The sequence below is a fragment of the Otolemur garnettii genome, unplaced genomic scaffold, assembly GCF_000181295.1.
Source record: "Otolemur garnettii isolate 467f Iridium unplaced genomic scaffold, OtoGar3 scaffold00229, whole genome shotgun sequence".
In the NCBI taxonomy this organism is placed as follows: Eukaryota; Metazoa; Chordata; class Mammalia; order Primates; family Galagidae; genus Otolemur; species Otolemur garnettii.
This window is the reverse complement of record NW_003852624.1, coordinates 1,339,468-1,361,869: the sequence shown is the minus strand read 5'-3', so window position 1 is coordinate 1,361,869 and position 22,402 is coordinate 1,339,468. Positions and strand designations below refer to the sequence as shown.

The following is a 22,402-nucleotide window of genomic DNA, read 5'->3' as shown; positions in this document are numbered from 1 at the left end:
ACCAAGGGCGAAAAAGTGAGACTCTGTCTCTACAAAAAAAAAAAAAAACTACCCTGAGATATCACCTAACCCCAGTGAGAATGGCCCACATCACAGAGTCTCAAAGCAGCAGATGCTGGCATGAATGGAGAGAAGGGAACACTTTTATACTGCTGGTGGGACTGCAGACTAATACAACCCTTTTGGAAGGAAGTATGGAAAATCCTCAAAGAACTCAAATTAGACTTCCCATTTGATTCTGCAATCCTATTACTAGGTATCTACCCAGAAGAAAAAAAAATCCTTTTATCATAAGAACATTTGCACTAGACTGTTTATTGTAGCTCAATTTGCAATTGCCAAAATGTGGAAGCAGCCTAAATGCCCACCAACCCAGGAATGGATTAACAAGCTATGGTATATGTATGCCATGGAATACTATTCAGCCATTAAAAAAGAGAGAGACTTTACATCTTTTGTATTAACCCGGATAGAGGTGAAACACATTCTTCTTAGTAAAGCATCACAAAAGTCGAGAAGTAAGAATCCAATGTTTTCTATTAGAACATGAAGGCAGTAGATGAGCTAATATGGGGTGGAGGGTAGGGGAATGAGCCAAGTGGGGAGAGGGAAAGAAAGAGGGGGATGGGGGTGACAGTGTAGGGCACACCTCTTGGGTGTGGGACACAATTATAAGAGGGACTTTATCTAACAAATGCAATCGGTGTAACCTAATTCTTTGTACTCTCAATGAATCCCAAACAGTCAAAAATATATAAAAAAAAAAAAAGAGACACAGAATCCTAGCATTTCCTATCATTAAGGAAAAGTTAAATTACGTTAAAGATATCTCTGCGGCTTGATTTTATGCTAAGCTTTCAGCAGTTGGTAACTTTTGTGTGATTTGTGGGGTTATCCATTAAATGGAACACCTCATTTCCCAGCCCTGTCAGATAATAGAGTAATTCTGCTATATTTTATATTAATAGCTTGCTTAATCATATCCACGTATTTGTATATTTGCAGAGAGCTAAAGTAATCAACATTGATTAAGAGTCTACTAAGAGTAGATAGGTGGGGGGAGATTTCTGTTCTTTGAATTTTTGTCTTTGTAAAAATTATAATGTGAGATCTTTTTAGCTCCAAACAGCAATGATAACTATGACCAAAAAATAACCAGGTGTGGCAGGCACCTGTAGTCCCAGCTGCTTAGGAGGCAGAAGCAGGAGAATCGCTTGAGCCCAGGAGTTGGAGGTTGCTGTGAGATGTGATGCCACAGCACTCTACCCAGGGGGACAGCTTGAGGCTCTGTCTCAAAAAAAAAAGAGGGGGGAGGTGGTGCCTGTGGCTCAAAGGAGTAAGGTGCCGGCCCCATATACCAAAGGTGGCAGATTCAAACCCAGCCCTGGCCAAAAATAGCAAAAAAAAGTGAAAGAAAATTAAAAAAACCCACTTGAATAAAAAAAAAAGAGAGAGAGAATGTACTGGCACTTATGTCTCCATTTTTAGGTATTGAGATTGTGGGTAAAATGTTCTCCCATCTTAACTTGTAAATCATCTTTCTATACATTCTGAGTGAGTTGTACAGTCTCAGAAGAGCGGTTTTTCTAGACTATGAGATTTGCTTTTGAGGCCTCTGTTTCTCTGCAGTTTCTTTTCCTGTACTATTATGAAGAGATTGGCTAGGAAAATTAAGATGGTGCAGTTGTTAATTATAGATGTGTCAGTTATAGAAATCTCAGACCTACCAGAGTAGAGGTTGATGACACACGAGTTGTTTTTTTAAGGTTACCCAGCTGAAGTACAGAGGTTTATTTTCCAAAGCCATTGGAATGTAATTGCATGAAGTTCTGTTTCAGAGTCTGCTTATGGTCATCTTTTGAAGTATTTTCCATGCTTCAGTGAAACTTTTCATGCCTGTATGTAACTCATATATTTTATGTGGAGGCATACCAACTATTTCTTAATTAACAACTGAAAGACTGGCAGCCCATTACAACTTAATGCAAGATATTTTAAACTTTGGCTTCTGGATGACTAACGCGTCACTTACAAATAGCATTAAAGCTGTGCTGTTGCTCACAAAACTGGAGAAACAAAACCCTCAGAAAAGTCTTTCCCTACTAATAGCTCATGTGGGGGTTAACAATATCTCTTGACAATAAAGAAATGAAAAAAAATTGTATTTTTCAATAGACTTGATATCTTTAGAGGAGTTGTAGGTTCACAGCAAGATCAAGCAGAAGATACTTAGGTTTCCCACATACTCCCTGCTCCCCAAATTGTTTTTCATGGCCTTCATTCCCTAGAATCTTTTCATAATCCCCAAAGGTGGACACTTCGTGACTGAAGTATCCACACAGCATTCTGCCACCGATGAAACTAGCAGATTTTCGAATAGATGGATATATTTATGCTTCCTCTGTTAAAATGCAAAACTCCAAATAAATGGGAGAACTACGCACAGAAAGGTGACATTTTAATGTGGCTTTCCCTACTTTGTTTCATTGTAGTCCATTTTTTGAAATTAGTTCAGAGATGTGGGTCCTGTGCCTGGGAGCTGGTTCTTCTCTCTTCTCTCATCATTGCAATAAACTCATTGCAAAACTCACGGCCTCCGAGCTGTCTGTTCTACTGTTCTTAATCAGGCAGAGACATAAAATGGAATTTATACCTTGCCTAGAAGTAGCGTGAGGATTAGATGGGCCTGGCTTATATTTAGTGCCTCAGACATAAACAAAACAAATGCTTCAGGCATTCACTCAGGCAGTATAGTGCGATCCTCTTGTCTTGGTCACGGAGAAGGTGATTTCTATTTGGAATCATCTACCACATTTTCTTCAGCCATGTGGCAATGGTTAGCAGGGAAACTTGGGTTCCAAAATTGAGCTAGAGTTTCATCTGGCAAGTCAATTGTGAACCAGCCTGGAGAGGGCTCAGCTGGGTTTGATGGGATTAAAAGACCCTTGGATAATGCACAGGAAGTTGACTGGCGCAGGTGTTAGTTGCCATGAGCACTTAGGCTCAGATTCCGTTTCCTGTGAGGCACTGTATTGATACGACGGAATAAACTTGTGCTGTCTTGTAAACTTGAAAAGAGCAGTGTAGGAACTTTGAGGGAGAGTCTCTCTTCTCCAGAGTAGTGATATTGGTAGCGGGGGAAAGAGAGAAGCGGGGAGTGAATGGAAGTTACTTTGGGTGTACCTTCCAAAACCAGTGTGGGCAAGAGGAGTTTCATAAATGGACTTTCCTTCTTGCTAGCTACTGAATTCAGTACTTCTAATGCTAGGGCGTTTGGGCCGTGAATAGGTAGATTACCTGTCCCTGCCAATTCCACCTGCACTGGGAACCCCATTTCTTGAGCAGTTGTGTAATTTTTCATTGGATAATGCATATGAGTCACTCTGAAATATTCTGTGTCTTTTGGAAGATGTTAGTATCACAGCAGCACAAAAACTTATACCATGATTAGGTTTTTCTGTTAGAAATGGTTTACTTTGGCTCAGCGCCTGTGGCTCAAGTGGCTTAGGCGCCAGCCACATACACCAAAGGTGGCGGGTTCGAATCCAGCCCAGGCCCGCCAAACAACAATGATGGCTGCAACCAAAAAAAAAAAAGAAATGGTTTACTTCGTTATTTAGAGCTCCATCATGTTAATTATGGCTGAAGATTATTAACCAACTATAATTTCTCTTGTACCTCATCACCTTCATTTTCATCATGTACACGTATGTGTGTGTGCAGGAGTGATTATGTGCATTCACATGCATGTGAATATATGTATATTATCTTCCTCCAGATGAGTGACTGTGTGTGTACACGTGCATGTATATATATGCATATTATATAATCTTCCTCTAGGCTTGGTGCCTGTGGCTCAAGGAGCTAAGGTGCCAGCCACATACACCTAAGGTGCGGGTTCGAATCCAGCCCAGGCCCACTAAACAACAATGACGGCTGCAACCAAAAAATGGCCAGGTGTTATGGCGGGCGCCAGTGGTCCCAGCTACTTGAGAGGCTGAGGCAGGAGCCTCGCTTGAGCCCAGGAGTTAGAAGTTGCTGTGAGCTTGGCACTCTATCCAGGGGGATAGCTTGAGGCTCTGTCTCAAAAAATATATATATATACATATATATATATATATATAAAATCTTCCTCCAGATGAGCAAGTGTGTGTGTGCACATGCGTGTGTATATATGTGTATTATATATTCTTCCTCCAGGTGTGTTCTGGAAAGGAGTTCCAGCCTGGTCTAATGATCTGGATGGATGATAATGAGAAAAGGATATTTAAATTATTAGCCTTCAAGACATAGTAGCAATAAGAATTTTAATTTTTGCAAAGCTGATTGTATAACATTTATGCAGTTACTGTGGACCCTATGTAATTCGAATGTTATGAATCTGAATGAAGTATAGACCATGAAAGTATCTCCTAAATGTCAAAAGTAGTTCATGGTTAGCCCGTCAAGCAATTGTGAATCTTGTCCTCTTTTCCTTCACTCATGCTTATAATTATAATAATTATTATATGGCACATTATGGTTTACGTATATTACCTAGTTCATTATGTGCAAACTCACTCCTAGTCATCCAAAGTACAGGGAAATTATCCTCATAGGGCATTGTGCTCTATAAAGGAATTCAGTATGATGCAGAACTGCCTTGGGCCCTTTTTGAATTGAGCCCCCAGATTACCTCATTTTAGGTTTAGCTTAAGCCTGTATCATCGATCCCCAATAATGATACCCTCAGAAAATCTTAGGGCAAGCACAGCTTTGTGGTTCTTTTTTTCTTATACCTTTTAAATATTGGTTATTTGTAGAAATTCCAGCTTTTACTTGTGTGCATGTTATAACCTTTGTTGTGTAATTCTAGGGTTCTTAGGGACATCACTGATGAAAAAGACTCACAAGGCCAGCCTGCTTTCAGTTACTAGTGGTGGCAGTGAGGACAGGAACAGCAGTAGCTGGGGCCCAGCCGCAGTGGCACCAAAGAGCACCATTTATGAAGTAGTTACTTACCATGTGCCTGTGTGTGATTGCCAGGCCTTATCTCAGCCTGGGGGTGAGAGTTGTAATCATCACCCTGTTTCATAGATGAGAAATCTCTGAACGTCTGGAAGGCTCAGTAACTTATGAGAAATTACAGAGACAGAGCAATGCCTGGGAGATGAGCTGACGTTGAAGCCTATTTTCTTTCTATTCAGCTACATTTCATTTCTTCTGGGTCATCACATCAGCACAACCAATGGACTTGCTGAAGCTAGGAAGTGAGCGACAGGGTCCAAATTCACTCAAGCAGGTTTGTCTAAGTTGATGGAAATATGACCTTGGCTCTTGTCATTGGCATTTTGTTGCTCAAGGAATGTATAGATTTCTGATGGGAACTTGCCCTTTGGACCATGGTGGAGGAAAGCTGATTAAATAATTAGCTCCCATTCGAAAGTAAATCCATTTAAAATATCTTTTAAGGCATCTGGGTCTGCATCTTTATGTAGGCAGGGACGCGTCTGGTTTTCTAGTAAAGTCAGAGTCACAGCTTCAGTAGAGGTTTTGGTTGGGTTGTGGCAGGGTTTGCATTGAGGGGAAGCCAGCTGGAGTGGGAAAGTCGGCATGAGGATGCCTTTGGAAATTAAACATGGTCATGAAGGCAGATTCTTCTTTTGAAGGCAGATTTCCAGGTGTGCTGTAAACCATTCTAGGCTGTAATTGAAATATAAAAGAATCTTCAAAAGCAGTGATCTATTTTTTTGGTGATTGTTGTGCTAATCCTAAAAGCCTAGCATGAATTAATATAAAGACAGGATTGGGTGCATAAAAGTACTTGTTTTAATCATTTAGCATGTTACTCAAAACTAAACTGGTTGAGGCTTCAAGTCTAAGGGTGAAAATCTTTCTTTCATCTATCAAATCCCACCATAATCTGCCAAGAACAGCCACCAGGGGCTCCTGTAGCAGCTGTGAAGAGAAGCTCCTTCCACTCGAGAGGGGAGAGATTTGCTGCAGTTCATGTATAATGAAATGGGAACGGGTGATGCCGTTTAAAGTACTTCTCTCAAGCTCAGAAAGAGTGAATAAATCTTCATTTAAAATCTGGTACTGCATGAAAATATTTTACGATGCAGAAGCTTTCAGTTGGCAGGTTTTGTCTTAGGAGAGGAGTAATAAGTTACTTTGCCGCAGGTGGGAGAACTGTGTTGGCTTAGCCAGTGTGCTCCATGTGAGATCATGAGGGCTTCAGAAGGCATGCTGGAAAGACAGCCCCCAGATCTCAGGAAAACAGTCAGCACCGTCCACGGCCCATACACCTCCCGGTACCTAATGTAGGTGCGTTGTGTCTAGTAAACAAACAGCAGCAGTGGGTATGAGGACTGAGTCTGGATACTCAGTGTAGGTTGCAGCATTGGGTGCAGACAGTTTCTTTTAATTTGTCCCAAAGTAGAAAGTAAAAGCTGGAGCCTTATGTATATGCTGAGTAACCAAAGATGATGCAGGGTGCAGGGGTCTTGGTTCCGGTGTGGTCTGGGGTGCTTGTGGGGAGCATGAACTGACACTGTTTTACCCTCTTCCTCTAGACGCACTACTTTGGCCTTTGGTTTCTCAGCAAGAGCCAGCAAGCACGATGGGTGGAGCTGGAAAAACCTCTGAAGAAACATCTGGACAAATTCGCTAACGAGCCTCTGCTTTTCTTCGGAGTCATGTTCTATGTGCCAAATGTGTCATGGCTTCAGCAGGAGGCCACACGGTAGGTGCATTTCCCTGCTGTGTTCCGTGTAAGGGTGTGAGCTAACTGTGAAGGCTTCCAGTGAAGTAGATGAGCTGGTTGATGGAGGGGGTGTGTGTGTAAAGGGGACAGGGTGGAGTCGTTGGAGATGATTTACTAGCTGCTTTGCAGCTTTAGCATTTTGATTGAATCCACGTAGCTAACCCCAGCAGTTCCCTGTAAGGCTGGTAAGGTAGTAGTATTCCTGAACCAGGTAGAATTTTTTTTTCTTTGAGACAGAGTCTTACCATGTTGCCCTTGCTAGAGTGCTATGGCATCACAGCTCACAGCAACCTCAAACTCTTGGGCTTAAGTGATTCTCTTGTCTTAGCCTCCTGAGTAGCTGGGCCTACAGGTGCCCACCACAATGTCCAGCTATTTTTTTTTTTATTGTAGTTATTGTTTAGCAGGCCTAGGCCAGGCTCCAACTCACCAGCCCTGTTGTATGTGACTGGCACCATAACCACTTAGCTATGGATGCAGACCCAACCAGGTATAATTTTATGCCTAATGTCATTGCAGTGTTAGTCAGAAGCTACCAGTGAAATAGGTATGCTAGAATTTAATAAAAAGTTAATCACCTATACAGTTTTGTCCAATCCTATCCTTAAGATATCGCCAAACAAAAAGTACCATCTTTGGATTTGAGGATTGGGACGGTAACTCAAGAAGGGAGTAAAATTAAAGAGGCAGAGTTGAGAGAGCCAAAGTTTGGATTGTCCTTTGTTGAGTAAGAGAAGACAAGAAGCCAGCAGTGGAGAGGGGACCTGGGGATTGGTTTCACTCACTTGTTAATACACTGTTTTAACTTGGAGAAGTCACCTGCCTTCTTTGAAGTGACGTTCTCCCCCTCTTATCTATAAAGTGAGGATTTGTTTCTGTTTGAAGGTGTGATTCAGTGAAGGAAACAAGTGTGTTTTTGTGGGTGTTGGTAAGACTTATGGGTAAGAGTTTTCTGATGGGGAGTCTCCTCATCAAATGGAGATTTTCAGTAGCAAAGAGCATCACATTATCCCTCTACTCTTTACCTTTTACTCAGATCTTGGCATTTAGAGTGCTTGGGAAGCAATGTCACTGACGTGTCTAGAAGAAGGACTTTGGTCTCATTTGTGTACTTTTTAGATCTTAAACTTCTGAAATAGGGATACATTTATTAGATTTTTTTTCTTTTTTTGCGACAGAGTCTTACTTTGTTGCCCTAGGTAGAGTGCTGTGGTGCCATAGCTCACAGCAACCTCAAACTCTTGGGCTCAATTGATTCTCTTGCCTCAGCCTCCCAAGTAGCTGGGACTACAGGCGCCTGCCGCAATGCCCGGCTATTTTTAGAGACGATGTCTCGCTCTGGCTCCGGCTGGTCTTGAACCTGTGAGCTCACAGGCCCACCTGCCTGGGCCTTCCAGATTGTTAGGATTATAGGTGTGAGCCCAGCCCATTTTCTTAGAATTTTTATATATGTTATAAGGTGATATGCTGAGGGGTTTTTTTTTCTTGTTTATTTTTATTAAAAGCTGGTGTTAGATGACGTGTCTGCACACAGAGGCTGCAAGTCGCTCACAGTCTGACCCTTGAAAGCCTGGTGTTCAGCCTCGTGTGACACTCATCTAAAGCATTCTTTTGCATTCTTCATGCACTGTTTTCAAGTTATTTCACTTATCCCGGTCCTTCCTGTATAAGAAATCATTAACTCCTCGATCTGGGACAGTTTCTGTGGCTTTTGAATCCTCCTAGGGCACTTCATGCAGTGCTGGGAACACAGCGTTAGCTTAACCAGTGCTGGCTGGTTCCTGGCTCTCAGACCACAAAATGTAAGATGAGTGACGAGGCTGAAGCATGGACTGGAAATTAGTGCATCACTGGAAAAAGTTTAGTCTGTAAGGAAAGTGAAATGTTGTCACTTTAGGCAGACTTTGTCCTATAAGGCTATTGCTGAGGGAGAGTATCTGAAATGGAAAGGAACTCAGAACTTGGGCTCTGTAAAGTTAAAGGAAAGGGGTTGTTTAAGCTCAGCAAAATGGAGTTTTGCAAGGGGGTAATGGCTGCCTTTAGATATTTGAAGGCTTTTGTAGGAAAGGAAATTCTGTTAGCTTTGGAGCACAAAGTTGGAGCTCGCAGTAAGTGAAGTTTGAAGGAGTTGAAAGACTGGCTCTAGGTAGCCTGTGTGGTGCCCTATGGAGGAGGCCACCATATTGGGTAGAGTGTTGGACTAGACCAGTGGTTCTCAGACAGACTAGGGCCTTCTGTGTCACAGTTACAAGAGCATTTATTATAAATATGGATGCTCAAGCCATACCAGAAGTCTGAATTGTAATGTCTGGGGCTGTGGATCAAGAGGACGTGGTGTTTAAAATAAGTGGTATTCCTTTGGTTCTGATAATTATCCGAATTTGTACATCAGTGAATTAGTTAACCTTGAAAACTATTTACAGTTATAGATTTTCCAGGTAAGTAAGTTTAAAGTTGCGTTATTTGACTGTCATTGTTTGCATTTGTAGATTAAAACAACAGGCATTTAAATCTCCTGGACTGAGGTTAGAGTAAGATGGTTTAGCTGTGGTTATTAAGCATGGAGATGAGGAAGGGCTTCTTTCATTTTAATTTGGAATTTCTTATTGCTCAGCTCAATTCATTTATGATGAAAATTGATAAAGAGGGAAAGAAGTGTTTTCCAACACCAAATTCTGAAGCAAAGTCTATTATTGTCAATTTGGTCAGAGACACTAACAGGAAAAAAATGTAAGATTTTAAAAGACGCTTTTGGACTTAAACATTGGAACCAAACCATGAGGATTTCAGGTATAACCTGCTCTTTATGGCAAAGGCTGTTTAAAGTTAGGAACTGGATTAACATGAAAAGTTGTGTGTGTGTGTGTGTGTGTGTGTGTGTGTGTATGCGTTTCAGCCTTGCAGAACTTTTTGTTGCCCCCAAGGGGCCCTCAAGCTGGAATGTGCCAGGGGGTGTCGGATCAAGTGAAAGACTTAAGCTGGGGGAGAAGCAGAAATGAGAGAAAGAAGTATTGTTAGTAAAGAAAGGGAAGTTGATAGGTAAGAACTGAAAAGGGGAATTACATGTACTTGGGAAGGTTGAGGGCCACCAACAGCGGCCCAGGTGTGATTCTCTGAGACATGCCATGGGTGTAGGTGCAGGGACTGGAGTATAAAGGAGACCTGGTTTGGACAGAATAATACTCTTCAGTGATCAAGCTTTGTGGGTTTGGAGATGAAAAGATGAGCTGAACAGCAGGTGAAGAATGCCACTAACTGTCCACAGGAGCCTTTGGGAATCTGAGCCTTCTTGGGAGGCTTTAGAAGCATCTGAAGTTCGAACTGAATCTTGAAACTGCCTTCCAGGCAGAGCAGCCAAGGGGAAGCGGTGGAGGTGGGGCAGGATTCCAGAGGAATGTTTCACTGAAGGCCCCAACAACACTCATTAGGAGCGGGTTAATGACTAACTCTCCAGTTGTCAGCCGGGTGTCTGGGTTACCCGGCATCTCAGGTGGAGATGGGCTTTGGCATCTCTGAGAGCACCTGGGATCTGCAGTATCTGACACAAAACAGTTAGTCTTTGTGATGCCCAGCAGAGTAAGATACTTGCATAGATTAGAAACAGAAATCTGTCTTTCATTTGCAGGCAACCCCCTTGGAGGAGGCTAACCATTCAACCATCTGTGCTTAAAAAATAAGCCTTTGTCTGGAGCCAACCAAACTTGTTTTCCCCCAGCACATGTTTGTGATGGTTTGGCTATTTTTGCTTGAGAGTAAAACAAGTCCTATAGCTTAGTCATGACCAGCCATTTTCTCTCTAAATAAGGAAAGAGCGTCCAGATAGATACCCTGGGTTTTGGAGGGGATGTGGACCCACATATATGTGAAGATACATAGAGGTGAAAGGAAGATAATATTTAAAAGGTATTTATTTCATTTCTTGTCTCCAGATAATCCCAACCTTGGAGACTTGCAGTTGAATAGTGTATCCAGAAGCACACAACAAAAATTTGAGAATGATATTGATTGCAAACTGTTTAATAATAGGGCGAATGACCTCATTAAAATTATCAAGTCCAAATTGTTTTGAATTAGAACACTGGAAGGCATGGCGTTTTCGACATTAATTTAACCTACATTTCTCATCACATCTGCTGGAAAGTGACTTTAGAGGAGCAAGTCTCTTCATAGCTAAGGACAACGGGCAGAATACTGTGATTGTGTTGGAGAAGAAATGGACAATTCAGGTCCCCCCTTAAGGTGAACATGGAATGAGAAGACAAAAGATACTAATAGGAGAATACACACAGAAGTACAAAGAAAAGGAGAGAAGGGGAGAAATCCTTTGACATTATTACAGAAGTGTGAAAAAACTGGTGAGAAGGATACCTGAGTAGACAGAGGGGGTGAGTCATGAAACCATAGGAATTACAGAGATTAACAACCACTATGTTAACCCCACTCCAAACTGCAAGATAAATTATCTTGGAGCTTCAGAAATGTTAGTTTTCCCCTGTTGGTTAAAATGACTCAAAGGATGGGACCCCCGTAATGTTCTCCATCTTGTTTGCTTTTCGTATTTCTTTTTGCCGGTTGTTCTGTTCGGCAAAGGAACTCTTGTGAGTTTTCCCCCCACCCCCATTACGTCCTCCTGACTCAAAGGAAAGATTTTTGTAATGTGTTTTAATGATTTGCATAGCAACAGTCTCATTATAAACACACGGTTTTCAGGTCTTTTCTGGACACAGAAAGAAAAAAGATGGTTTGTGAGAGGTGGAGAAATTCCTAGTCAAACAGAAGGAGCCTTAATAATAGCAGAGGAAGGCTGGAACACTGCCGGCCAAGATCACTGCTTTTAGTGTAGGTCTGGGGTTTTTCCAAGTCTTCTTCAAGCAAGAGGAAGTCCCTCTTTAATTTTTTTTTTTCAATATTAAGGAGAAAACTTTTAAAATAAAAAGTAGTTTTTCAAATTTAGGTCTTTAGGTCTTTTAAGTTGCTGAGTGCATGTGTGGTTTTTAAATTTTGAATTCTGGGACATTTTTCTTTTTACCCAAACATGTTCATCTTTGCATTACTCACTATCACATGGTATGTTTGTGTAGTGCAAAGCAGCTTCTAATTGTCCCAACAAGGTCAGATAACATTTCCTCTTTTTCCAGGACATCTTTTTGGCCTGGCTTTTCAGGTGGGGCTGTCCACCCTGTCAGTGGTGAGCACTGGACAGAATTAATGGAGTGCAACTACTGCTGTCACCAACTAATCGCTCCCCTTGCCAGGACAGTCTTAGGAGCCTGCTGTACATCCAGAGGAGAGTCCAGGTTTCCGGGCCGTGTTCCAAGCACCCTCTGTCTGCTGGGCACTGCCTCTGTGTTTGCGTCTTCTCAGCCACTGTGGGCCTCCCCTACTTTGAGGGTCACTGTTCTGCTATAGGTGTAAATCCTCCAAGGCACTAGTTCAGGAGATTCTATCCTAGAGTAAAACTAGGTAAAACTGCCTAGCAATTATTACCTGAAAGACTTTTTAAATATTTAATATTTGTATGGACTTATATGGGCATTCTTCAGTGCTAAAGATACTTTCTATCTCAGAAGAACAAACTGGGCAAGTCTTTTTCTTTTTTTTTTTTTTGAGACAGAGTCTTATTATATTGCCCTCGGTAGAGTGCTGTGGCATCACAGCTTACAGCAACCTCAGACAGACTCTTGGGCATAGGCTATTCTCTTGCCTCAGCCTCCTAAGTAGCTGGGACTACAGGTGCCTGCTACAATGCCCGGCTATTTGTTGTTGTTGCAGTTATCATTGTTGCTTAGCTGGCCTGGGCCGGGTTCAAACCTGCCAGTCTTGGTGTATGTGGCTGGTGCTGTAACCACTGTGCTACAGGTGCCGAGCCATGGGCAAGTCTTTTAACCAACTGAGAATAAATGCCCACTTTTACAGTTGTGCTATTTAGGTACCAGAAAAAGGATAAGTTAAGTGCTTTTTATTTTTATGCTTTTGGTGATAATGAATGACAAAAGGGAATTTGGTGATCACTTTTTCAGATGATGGTGGAGGGTCCCTTTTTTTCCAGCTACGCTTTTGGACCCATGGCATATTGATGGCCAACCAGATGAGGCGACCCCAGAAAGGGTTAAAATGGTGTTTTGTTTGTATGTGTATGTGTTTTTAAAATAGATTTCAGAAAGTAGGTCCAGTGACCTTACAGAAAGCTTTCTTCACCTTTTCTTTCTTGTAAATAGCAATGCTGGTTGATTCTCTTAATCTGCCTTGTGTGCTATTGTAAACAAGTTGGTGTTCAACCAGTGTTTAAAGCTGCCCTTTATAAAAGCTCTAATTATGGTAATATTTCCACTTCCTTTTACAACACCCTGTATTTTGTTCCTTCAGTTCTTTTGGTTCTTTTATTATTTGGAAATGCCATTTTAGTAGATATTTAAAGTTTACCCTTGGGCTGGAAAATAGGGACTTCCTTGAAGTCAAACTTAAGATTCAGTGTGAATTCCTCGTGGATAATATAATTTGCTGAGAATGGCAAATCCTTCCCCTGGCCAGCTTTAGCTGGTGAATGGGAACTTGTTCTCTTTCTGTTGATTATTGAGGATGGAGTTGTTTCTGCCAGATATTTCAGATATTTTAAGATGCAGTTGATACTGGGATCTAATCTCAAACATTCTGTGCTGTTAATATCGTGTGTGATGAGATGGGAGAGGGAAATGCCTGTCTGGAACAAGCAGAGCAACCTTGGAGGGAAGAACTGGGTTCCCAAAAAGAGATTAGTGGTTATTTGCATTCTTTTTCATTTCAGAGTACCTGTTCCATATTTTGCTAGTCAGTAGGAGTTTACTAATGAACAGTTCTCACTCCTCCCTCCACCCCTACCAAAGAGCTCTATCTACAGGCAATTTTTATTTCACTTCCATGTATTTGATTTACTGAAGGTTTATTTGAGTCTGCCCTTAAAGCTTCCATTGCTGACCTTATCTACCTCCTGGAAGAGGCTTTGTCACTGCTAATGTCTCTGAAGACTGAGGCCAGCTTCATGGGTCTGTGGCCTAGGCCCTTAGCTGCACAGGGCCTCGTGCTCAGAAGGGCTGCACGCTTGGTTTACTGCTCTGCTGTTGCCATCTTGAAATCCTTATTTTCAAACAATGGACTCTGTATTTTCACTTTGTATTAAGCTCTGCAAATTAAATAGCCAACCCTGCCCAGGACTGCTGCCCATGCCTCGTATGTCTGTCTCTGTTCATTCATCTCTGCTTGTTTTGTTGCTGTCTTGTGATTTGGGTATAGATGGGGTCTGAGTCTGCTGTTATGGGCGTGATCAAAGAGAAAAAGTAAATTTAAAAATCCCTCAAGGGAGCAAAAATGAAATTTGTACCGTAGATGCAAATAGGAAAATAGAAATGTAGCCCTGGCAACCATTTCTGCTTCTGGACCTGACTCACTGGGAAACCCTCCCAGAGACTGAGGAGACAGTGCAAAGCCAATTCGATTTCTTTTTAGAGAAGCTGATGATTAGCTTGTCTTGATTCTTAACTAAGATTTTTCTCATGTTTTACTGTGGAAAAGATGACCCTTTTTTGAGAAAATTTATGCTTTTCTTAATTAAATCGAGAGTACATCGTTGGTGCCTACTTCATTTATCTAAGTCTTCCAAATGTATAAAGTTGCTTCTGGGGTCCCCCCCCCCCACCCCCCGCTTGAGAAAAAGATAGGATTTGCAAGATATGCAGGTAAGGAGTTAGCTATTGAGGCAACTTCACTTCCACTGGAACAATGAAGGATGGACAAAATGAAGTTACCCTAACTTTAAATGTAATTTAGGTGTTTCTCTGATATTTATTCCCTTTAGGGGAGAGAAAACAAATGGTAAAATATCTCAGTGTTCTTTAATAACATCACTTGGCATAATTTATAATTCATTGCAAGTACCCTATAATAAAGGGAAAAATCAGAATTTCAAAGGGAAATAAATCAGAGGTATCATTCCTATTTTAAAAGGAGTTTCATGTAATGTGGGTGTTCTTTAATTTGAAATATTTGACTTGATCTTGCAGGATATACTTTAACCATTAGTAAAGCACAGTGTCTAGAAAATAAGTACAGGTTCAGCATCCTTTATTCAAAAACTCGAAATTTGAAATGTTCTGAATTCAAAACTTTTCGACTATTCATGTGATGCTCCAAGAAAATGCTCACAGGAGTATTTTGGGTCTCTGATTTGGGGGTGAGAGACACTGCAGCAGGGATTTTCACCTGGCATGCTGTGAGAGGATCTGAGCTATTTAGTGAAAATGTTTAAAGAGTATTAATTAAAGTATTTTCAAGAGAAGGTCAAAGCAAGATAAGTGTATTCCTTTTTTTTTTTGAGACAGAGTCTTACTATGTCACCCTCAGTAGAGAGCTGTGGCATCACAGCTCACAGCAACCTCAAACTCTTGGGCATTCTTGCCTCATCCTCCCAAGTAGCTGGGCCTACAGGCCCCCCGCTACAACACCTGGCTGTTTTTTCGGTTGTAGTTATCATTGTTGTTTGACGGCCCGGGCTGGATTCGAACTCGCCAGCTTCAGTATATGTGGCTGGCGCCCTAGCCACTGAGTTACAGGCGCCGAGCCTCAAGTCTTTTTCTTTTTTTTTTTTTCTTCTTTTTCTTTTGCAGTTTTTGGCCGGATTTGAACCCACCACCCCCGGCATATGGAGCTGGTGCCCTACCTTTTTGAGCCACAGGTGCCACCCCTCCACTCTTTTACTTAATCAAAATAATTTTTTTCTTTTTTTTGAGACAGAGCCTCACTATCTAGCCCTCAATAGAGTGCGTGGCGTCACAGCTCACAGCAACCTCAAACTTTTGGGCTAAAGCGATTCTCTTGCCTCAGCCTCTGAAGTAGCTGGGACTACAGGTGCTGGCCACGCAGCCTGGCTATTTTTTTGTTGTAGTTGTCATTGTTGTTTAGCAGGCTTGGGCTGGGTCCAAACCCACCAGCCCTGGTGTCTGTGGCCAGCGCCCTAACCACTGAGTGATGGGTGCCAGTCCTAAACAACATAATTTAAATGTGCCATGGGTGTTTAACTATCAGCTCAAGTGTGAGATAAAAAAGGTTGAAAAACACTGCTCTACAGGGTAAGTATACAAGGTAAATATTCCAAAATCTGAAATCTAAAACACTTCTGGTCCCAAGCATTTCAGGTAAAGGATTCTCAACCTATATGGTAGTCTCAAAGAAAACTTGTCCTTAAAAGTGATGCTTTTATTATCAAGAATTTTAATCATATAGTTTAATGTATGTTTATTAGTGTTTGGTGTATTTGGGACTTGCCTAAAGCAAACAAAAATAATACTTCTGTTCACCTGTTTTGAAAATAATTTCTTAAGCAGAACTGTTGGTGTTTTCAAAGACACATTTTCAAAGATACATTGATTCATTTGTTCATTCACCCAGTCCTTGATTTCAGATTGTTCTTTATTGTATCACATTAAACAACTGAGCCAGATTCAGCATCAACATGAAAAAAGAAACGGTTGTAATAAAGCCAGAATCAAAATGTTAACAACTCTTTACTTTTTCAAAAGCTGAGTAGAAGCCAGAGAGGCCACACTGGAGTGTTTACCTTTAAGGAAGGGGCGGTGAAGGAGGGAAGGGGAACAGAAGCTATGAGAAGAGGTGTTTTGTCCTGCGTGTCAGGGCATGCAGCTGGGCGTTATGAATTTTTAAAAGATATCCCCTTCCTTATGAAGGATTTGCAGGATGTGTAGGGGTATCATTATAGTGGATGAGATTGGGAATGGTGTGTTAATTTCAAAAAATGGATTTTTGAAAAAAATCTTGGGATGGAGGGAGTTACAAGGACTAGATGTTGAGAATTGTTTGCTCTACCCTTTTCCAGGAATATCGTGAGGGTGTTATGTTGGAATGGAGTGGGTGGGGAGGGAGCAGGGACATGATGGGATGCACCATGTTCTCAACCTGTGGGTTGCAACCCCTTTGGGGGTGGAATGACCCTTTCACAGGGGTCGCCTAAAACCATCACATACATCCCGTACAAATACAGGTGTATGAAAATAATTGTATGGTTGGGGGTCACCACAACATGAGGAGCTGTATTAAAGGGTTGCGGCATTAGGAAGGTTGAGAGCCACTGCTTTAAAGAGGCTCTGGTTGAGCAAGGTTGAGCAAGCACAGAATCTAAGACCTCTCAACTCCCTAGGCTGAGGTTCTGATGGTTCTGTGAGGTTCTGTGGAAGAAGGTGCGTTGCCTTCCATCGCTGGATGCAGTGTAACGTAGGGACAGTGCAAGGTGTTGTGCTCAGTGTCTTCAATGATTACATTTTGCAGTCCTCACTAGAACATTATGAACCAGGCACCATTAGGAGTTCCTTAAAAAGAAAAGGAGTGTTTGTTTTTTAACTAACAAAAGTTTTATTCCTAACCCGTGGGGATTTGGGTCGTCACCTAAATTGAATCTTTAAGTTTAGTTTGCCAGAGAAATAAATTCATTCATACCTCCTTTCGCCAGCTTTACCAGGGTAATGGGGAATTTAGTTTCTCCTGAAGTACCAGCAGAGAAATCCAGGGCCTGAAGGACCAGTAGGATCAGAGATTATAAACTGGAACAGTGGAGGCAGATTCTGCTCTAGAGGTGGGCTTTGTTTCACCAGGATCATTTTTGAAAGAATTAAATTGGGATGCCTTACACAGAGGCATAGCTGTCTATCTGGGGCCAGTGCCCTGGGGTGTTAAGAGTCAGCAGCATCTCTACCTCCTTGTGATCTGCCTGGCCCTGCAGGCATTAGGAGGTGACTGCTGATACCAGCACTTTGCACACCACTTCAAGTACTTCTCAATACTTGGGGTCAAGCATCCCTCCTCATTGGCCCAGTTGAGTTTTTTTGCCATTCAGCATCTGGCTGTTTTAACTCTTCAGCCGTCTGCAAGAGGCTGCAAGTGGTTGAGTGGAGTATGAGAGTGTAATTTCCCTTAAGTGCTTGTTTGAAAACTTCATTTCTATTCAAGGATCAGTCCAGGGTGCTAGACCGTATGTCCTTGCATTTCGTGTTGCAGAGACGTGGCTCACAGTGTCCAGATTTCGTCTTTCTCGCTCACAACACATCTCATCTCCGATTACCCACGAGATTCATGCATAGGAAGGGTACCAAGCAATCATCTAGATCATAAACAGACATAGCCTATTAGAGAAAGAGCAGTTTACCTTCTATCAAGACAGATGAAGTTTTACCCGAATCATAGAGTCTGTATCTAAGTGTGAAACCCTGCAGATTATGATGGCCAGCCACTTGCTTTATTTTACAGATGGAGAAAAAAAAAAACCAGAATCAAAGAGATGAAGAAGCTTTGGCCAGAGTCACACAGCCTGGCTCTTAGGCAGTTCCTGGGCCACAGTGCTGACATTGGGCAGCCTGTAGGCCTTTGCCAGTCCTCTCCTCCCCTGCCTCTAGCTCAAAGCCAAGACACACTGTGGCCTTGGAGGGGATGAGTTTTGTCAAAGAGAAGGAAGTAGTTTAGACAGAGGAAACAAAGGGGAGAGGCGAACAGGCACTTCTTTGAGTGGAGTCCTTTAAATAGCGAGCATTATGTAGAGATGGGAACTGAGATGGTTTAGTTAACATTTTATCAGGGATCTCCAGCCCTGGGCACATAGCGAAAGTGCCAGGCTTTCAGATGACACCAAGTCCTTTAGAAAGGTGGAAAATTGAGACCTTGGAAATAAACAGCAGAAAGGTGTCAGCCAGTGTCACGTTCCCAGGCGTGACTCTGAAGTAATGATAGCTGCTTTTTGGGTGTAGTTTGTAAAAAGCAGAGAGGAGTAATCATGGTGGGACATGCTGTGACATGTTTCCGTTTACAGCCACTGAACTTTCTTTCAAGGTCAGCCTGTCAGTCTTGTGCTTGCAGCTGGGAAGATGTTTCGCCTGATGTTTGCTGCCAGCATGAAAATGAGTTACCGTTATTCAGAATAAAGGCTGCACATTTGACTAAGTTTACTCAGACACATGATACCTTAATAGAAAATCATGGGATGAAGCAATGCTGGGAGCAAATGCTTTGGACCAGCGTACGTGTTTTACTTCTTATTTACTTTTTTATTTTAGATTAATATGAAGGTACAAACAATTCAGTTACTATATTTGCATGTGTTAGGTAAAGTCCCTGTTATAGTTGAGCCCCACACCCAGGGGTGTCCATATACCCTTACATTGTGCCCATTAGGTGGGAGCACACCAGTCCCCCTCCCTCTTCCTACCTCCCTTGTCCTACCCTCTCCTACTTAAAATGAATTGAGTTTCTCTCTTGTGTGAGTATGTATTAGATCATCTACTACCTTTATATCGATATTGAATACTGGATACTTTTCCATTCTTGTGCTACTTCCAGCCAGGTTAATAGAGAAGATATCAAATCTCCATCTTTTTTTTAATGACTGAATGGTATACTTATACCACAGTTTATTAATCCATTCATGGGCATCACAAATGTTTTAAAGAAGATAGAAAAATAGCTGGGCATTGTGGCAGGCGCCTATAGTCCCAGCTATACTTGGGAGGTTGAGGCAAGAGAATCACTTGAGCCTAGGAGTTTGAGGTTGTGATGAGCTACGACGCCACGGCACTCTATGGAGGGCGACATAGTGAGACTATCTCAATTGGGAGAAAAAAAAAAGAAGATAGAAAATATGTTATGATGACTAAATTGAGAAACCCATAGGTCTAAGGAAAACTTGAAAAAGGTCAGAAATGTGGATACTGAAATAAATGACCATGAAAAGAAAGATACTGGGTGGCACCTGTGGCTCAAGGAGTAGGGTGCTGGCCCCATATACCAGGCGTGGCAGGTTCAAACCCAACCCAGGTCAAAACTGCAAAAAAAAAACAGAAAGAAAGAAAAACAAAAGAAGGATACTGATGGAAAATCCGAATGTACATTATGTATCTGCCCGAATTTTCTCATATGTTTTGAAGATTGCTGAATATTTTGGTTTAATCTTCAGGGAAAATACTAGTTGGAAATTAAACACAGTACAAAAGCCAAATTCTGCTATAGTAGAAGGAGAATGGACTTGAAGACCTCACCCACAGGTGTTTGTTTCGTGGTCACACTCTGTAAATCCCCCCCAAATCCATTGTTCAGAATCAGTGAGGAGATGATGCCTGCACAGCTATTCCAAGGAGTAGTTCAGAAATCCCTTCTCACAATGCTCTGCACACAGTAGGTATTCAAATGTTTATTTTTTAAATAAGGAATATATACTAGAAAGTAGCTAAAAATTGCTGCATCCCTCAGGAAGCCACATAAATATCAATCGCCTGGCAGAAGGCTCCGTGGTCCCCACTAACCAGAAACATACCAGAATATTCTGGGAAATGTAGTTCATCCTCACCATGTTGTGATATTACAGTGCCAGCATGAGGCTTAGTGCATTATTTATGATAGTAAAAACCACTTCACTAGGAACTTTGCTTTAGTAGAAACTCTGTTGAGTATAAAATGTGGTACTGACTCATGAGTTCCAAAAGTCAGAATTACTCCCCAAAGACAAAGGATTTGATAGCATTAAAGATAACTTCAAATTAGTACCTTATTCTTTAGGCAATTCTGAAATTGCAAAAAAAAATTTAAGCAAATATTTTGCATAGTTACCATACATGTATATTTCACAATGAGGTTTTCTGCTGTCACTCCAGTCCCATATGAGAGGGCAGATCCACTGCAGAGGGCCCAGGCTGGTGGGGCATCCTGTGTGGTGTGTGGGAAGCTAAGGTTATCAGGCTTGTGTGAGGAAACAGGATAAGGTGGGCCTGGCCTCGCAGCTTTCCAGATGGTCCGGAGCAGCTGTTCAGGACAGTGAAGCCAGGTTGACTGCCACGGGATGGGCCAGGCTGGCCTGATTCTAATCTCACAGTACTTGTAACTTGAAGACAGGGTAGTCAGAAGAGATAAACAGATTCCAACAAAAGATTATTTAAGGAGATGATGTCTCTTGGTGAATGACAATTATTAAAAAAGAAAAGTAAGTAACGGGGGGCCATTGGTTCTTTGAGTGTGGTGCCTGGACTACATAACATCAGAATTGCCTGTGACATTTAAAAAAATCTAAGTTCTTATACCCCACTCCTGACGTCTTCAGTCAAAATCTGTTTTTAGTTAGTGTCATAGGTGATTCTTCCTTATAAGTTTGTCTAACTGGAAGGCTATATCCTGACGTCCTTTCTGCTGAGGCTGGTGTTTTATGTAAGTAAATCAGTGTTGGAGACTTTCAGGGTGGAATTTGAGGAACTGGGAAGGAATGAAAAGAGTTACAAAGCTTGATTGAAACATCAGGTTCAGATTTGGAATTTAGAAGATAGATGATCATGATGTGGTCTTATTTAGTAGAAAAATTGTGGGTATCTTCCTGAGTTTCCTGGAATGAATAGAATGGAGAATTCAAGGTTCTGATCACCCTTCTAGTCAGTTTGACTCTTATTTCCTCTAGTAGAAGGTAAAACCTTCTAGTTAGTTAAATTTCTGTAATGCATAATACATTACACATAATAATTAATATGTCCCCTGAATAACTTCAGGAGCTATCTGTTAAATACTACTTACTATACAAGACTTTAGCCATTTTATGCATTCTTAATACAAGAAATAACAACAAATGGCCTAAATTATACTACCTTAGGACCCTAAAACCTTAAATGAGACTTTCCCCACTGTTTCTCCAGGCTTTGAAATTATAGATTTAATTTTAATTTAAAAAATGAGAATTTTACAAAACTGAGAATTCTGCACATGGAATTCAGTAATTCCTTTGCTATTCTCTCCTATGTTGATTTTTACTGCATTAGGTAACTGTAAGATAAAACAATATGTAGATTAAGAAGAGAGCAATAAAATAATTTCATCCCCCTAAAATTCCAAGGTTGCGGAAACATTGAAGTTTCTTTTCATAATCAGGTTTTTTTTAAAAGATATTTTTTTTCTGGACAGGTTCTTGAATCCAGCTACTAATCAGAAGCACAGTTTATTTCAGTAAAACGATTTAAAGACTAGATAGCAGTTGTCTCAATTTTCCAGACAAACTTCTGTGACTGCCGTCTTACTCTGCGTTGAAAGATTGTATGTGTTGCATAAATAGGCACATACGTGTACCCCTTGATTTTGTGATCCTGAATTCTAACACTATACATTAGATTTGCTTTTTTGCTTTTTTAACTTTTTATGTAGAATAAGACAGTATGTGCTCTTTAACGCGTTTGGTCAACATTTTGTGCAAGTTATCCATATCGTTGTGTTAGCGATTGTTAATTTTCATTGCTACATAATATTCCATAATAGAAATAGTGCAGTGTACTCACTCTGCTGTTTCCGTTTAAGAGCTGTTACGAACTGAACTGGGTTGCATCCTGTGAGCTTTTCCTGCAAATGTTCTGTGGACAGTCTTGCACAGAGCTTTGATGAACATACTCATTTCTGCTGAGTATCCATATATTAGTTTCATTCAGTGCCTTTTCAAAATTTGTATTACTATCAAGAAAATCAAAAGCAAATTATAAGGCTGAAAAATCTTAGATACAAGTGGTCCCTGGGTTATGGACCAGATATGTTCCTGAGAATGTCTTTAAGGTGGATTTGTATGTAACTTGGATCCCTAATGAACAGCTCATATACGGTGGTAAT

At 41.3% G+C, this 22,402-nt stretch overlaps 1 protein-coding gene across 1 annotated transcript in view; it reads left to right on the top strand.

The window, feature by feature from the left end:
- PTPN14 (protein tyrosine phosphatase, non-receptor type 14) overlaps positions 1-22,402 on the top strand; it is a 177,468-nt gene that overhangs the window by 82,259 nt on the left and 72,807 nt on the right. Inside the window, exon 3 of the mRNA XM_003802048.2 lies at positions 6,555-6,724. Within this exon, the coding sequence (XP_003802096.1) occupies positions 6,555-6,724 (170 nt within the window). The remainder of the gene's footprint in view (positions 1-6,554; positions 6,725-22,402) is intronic.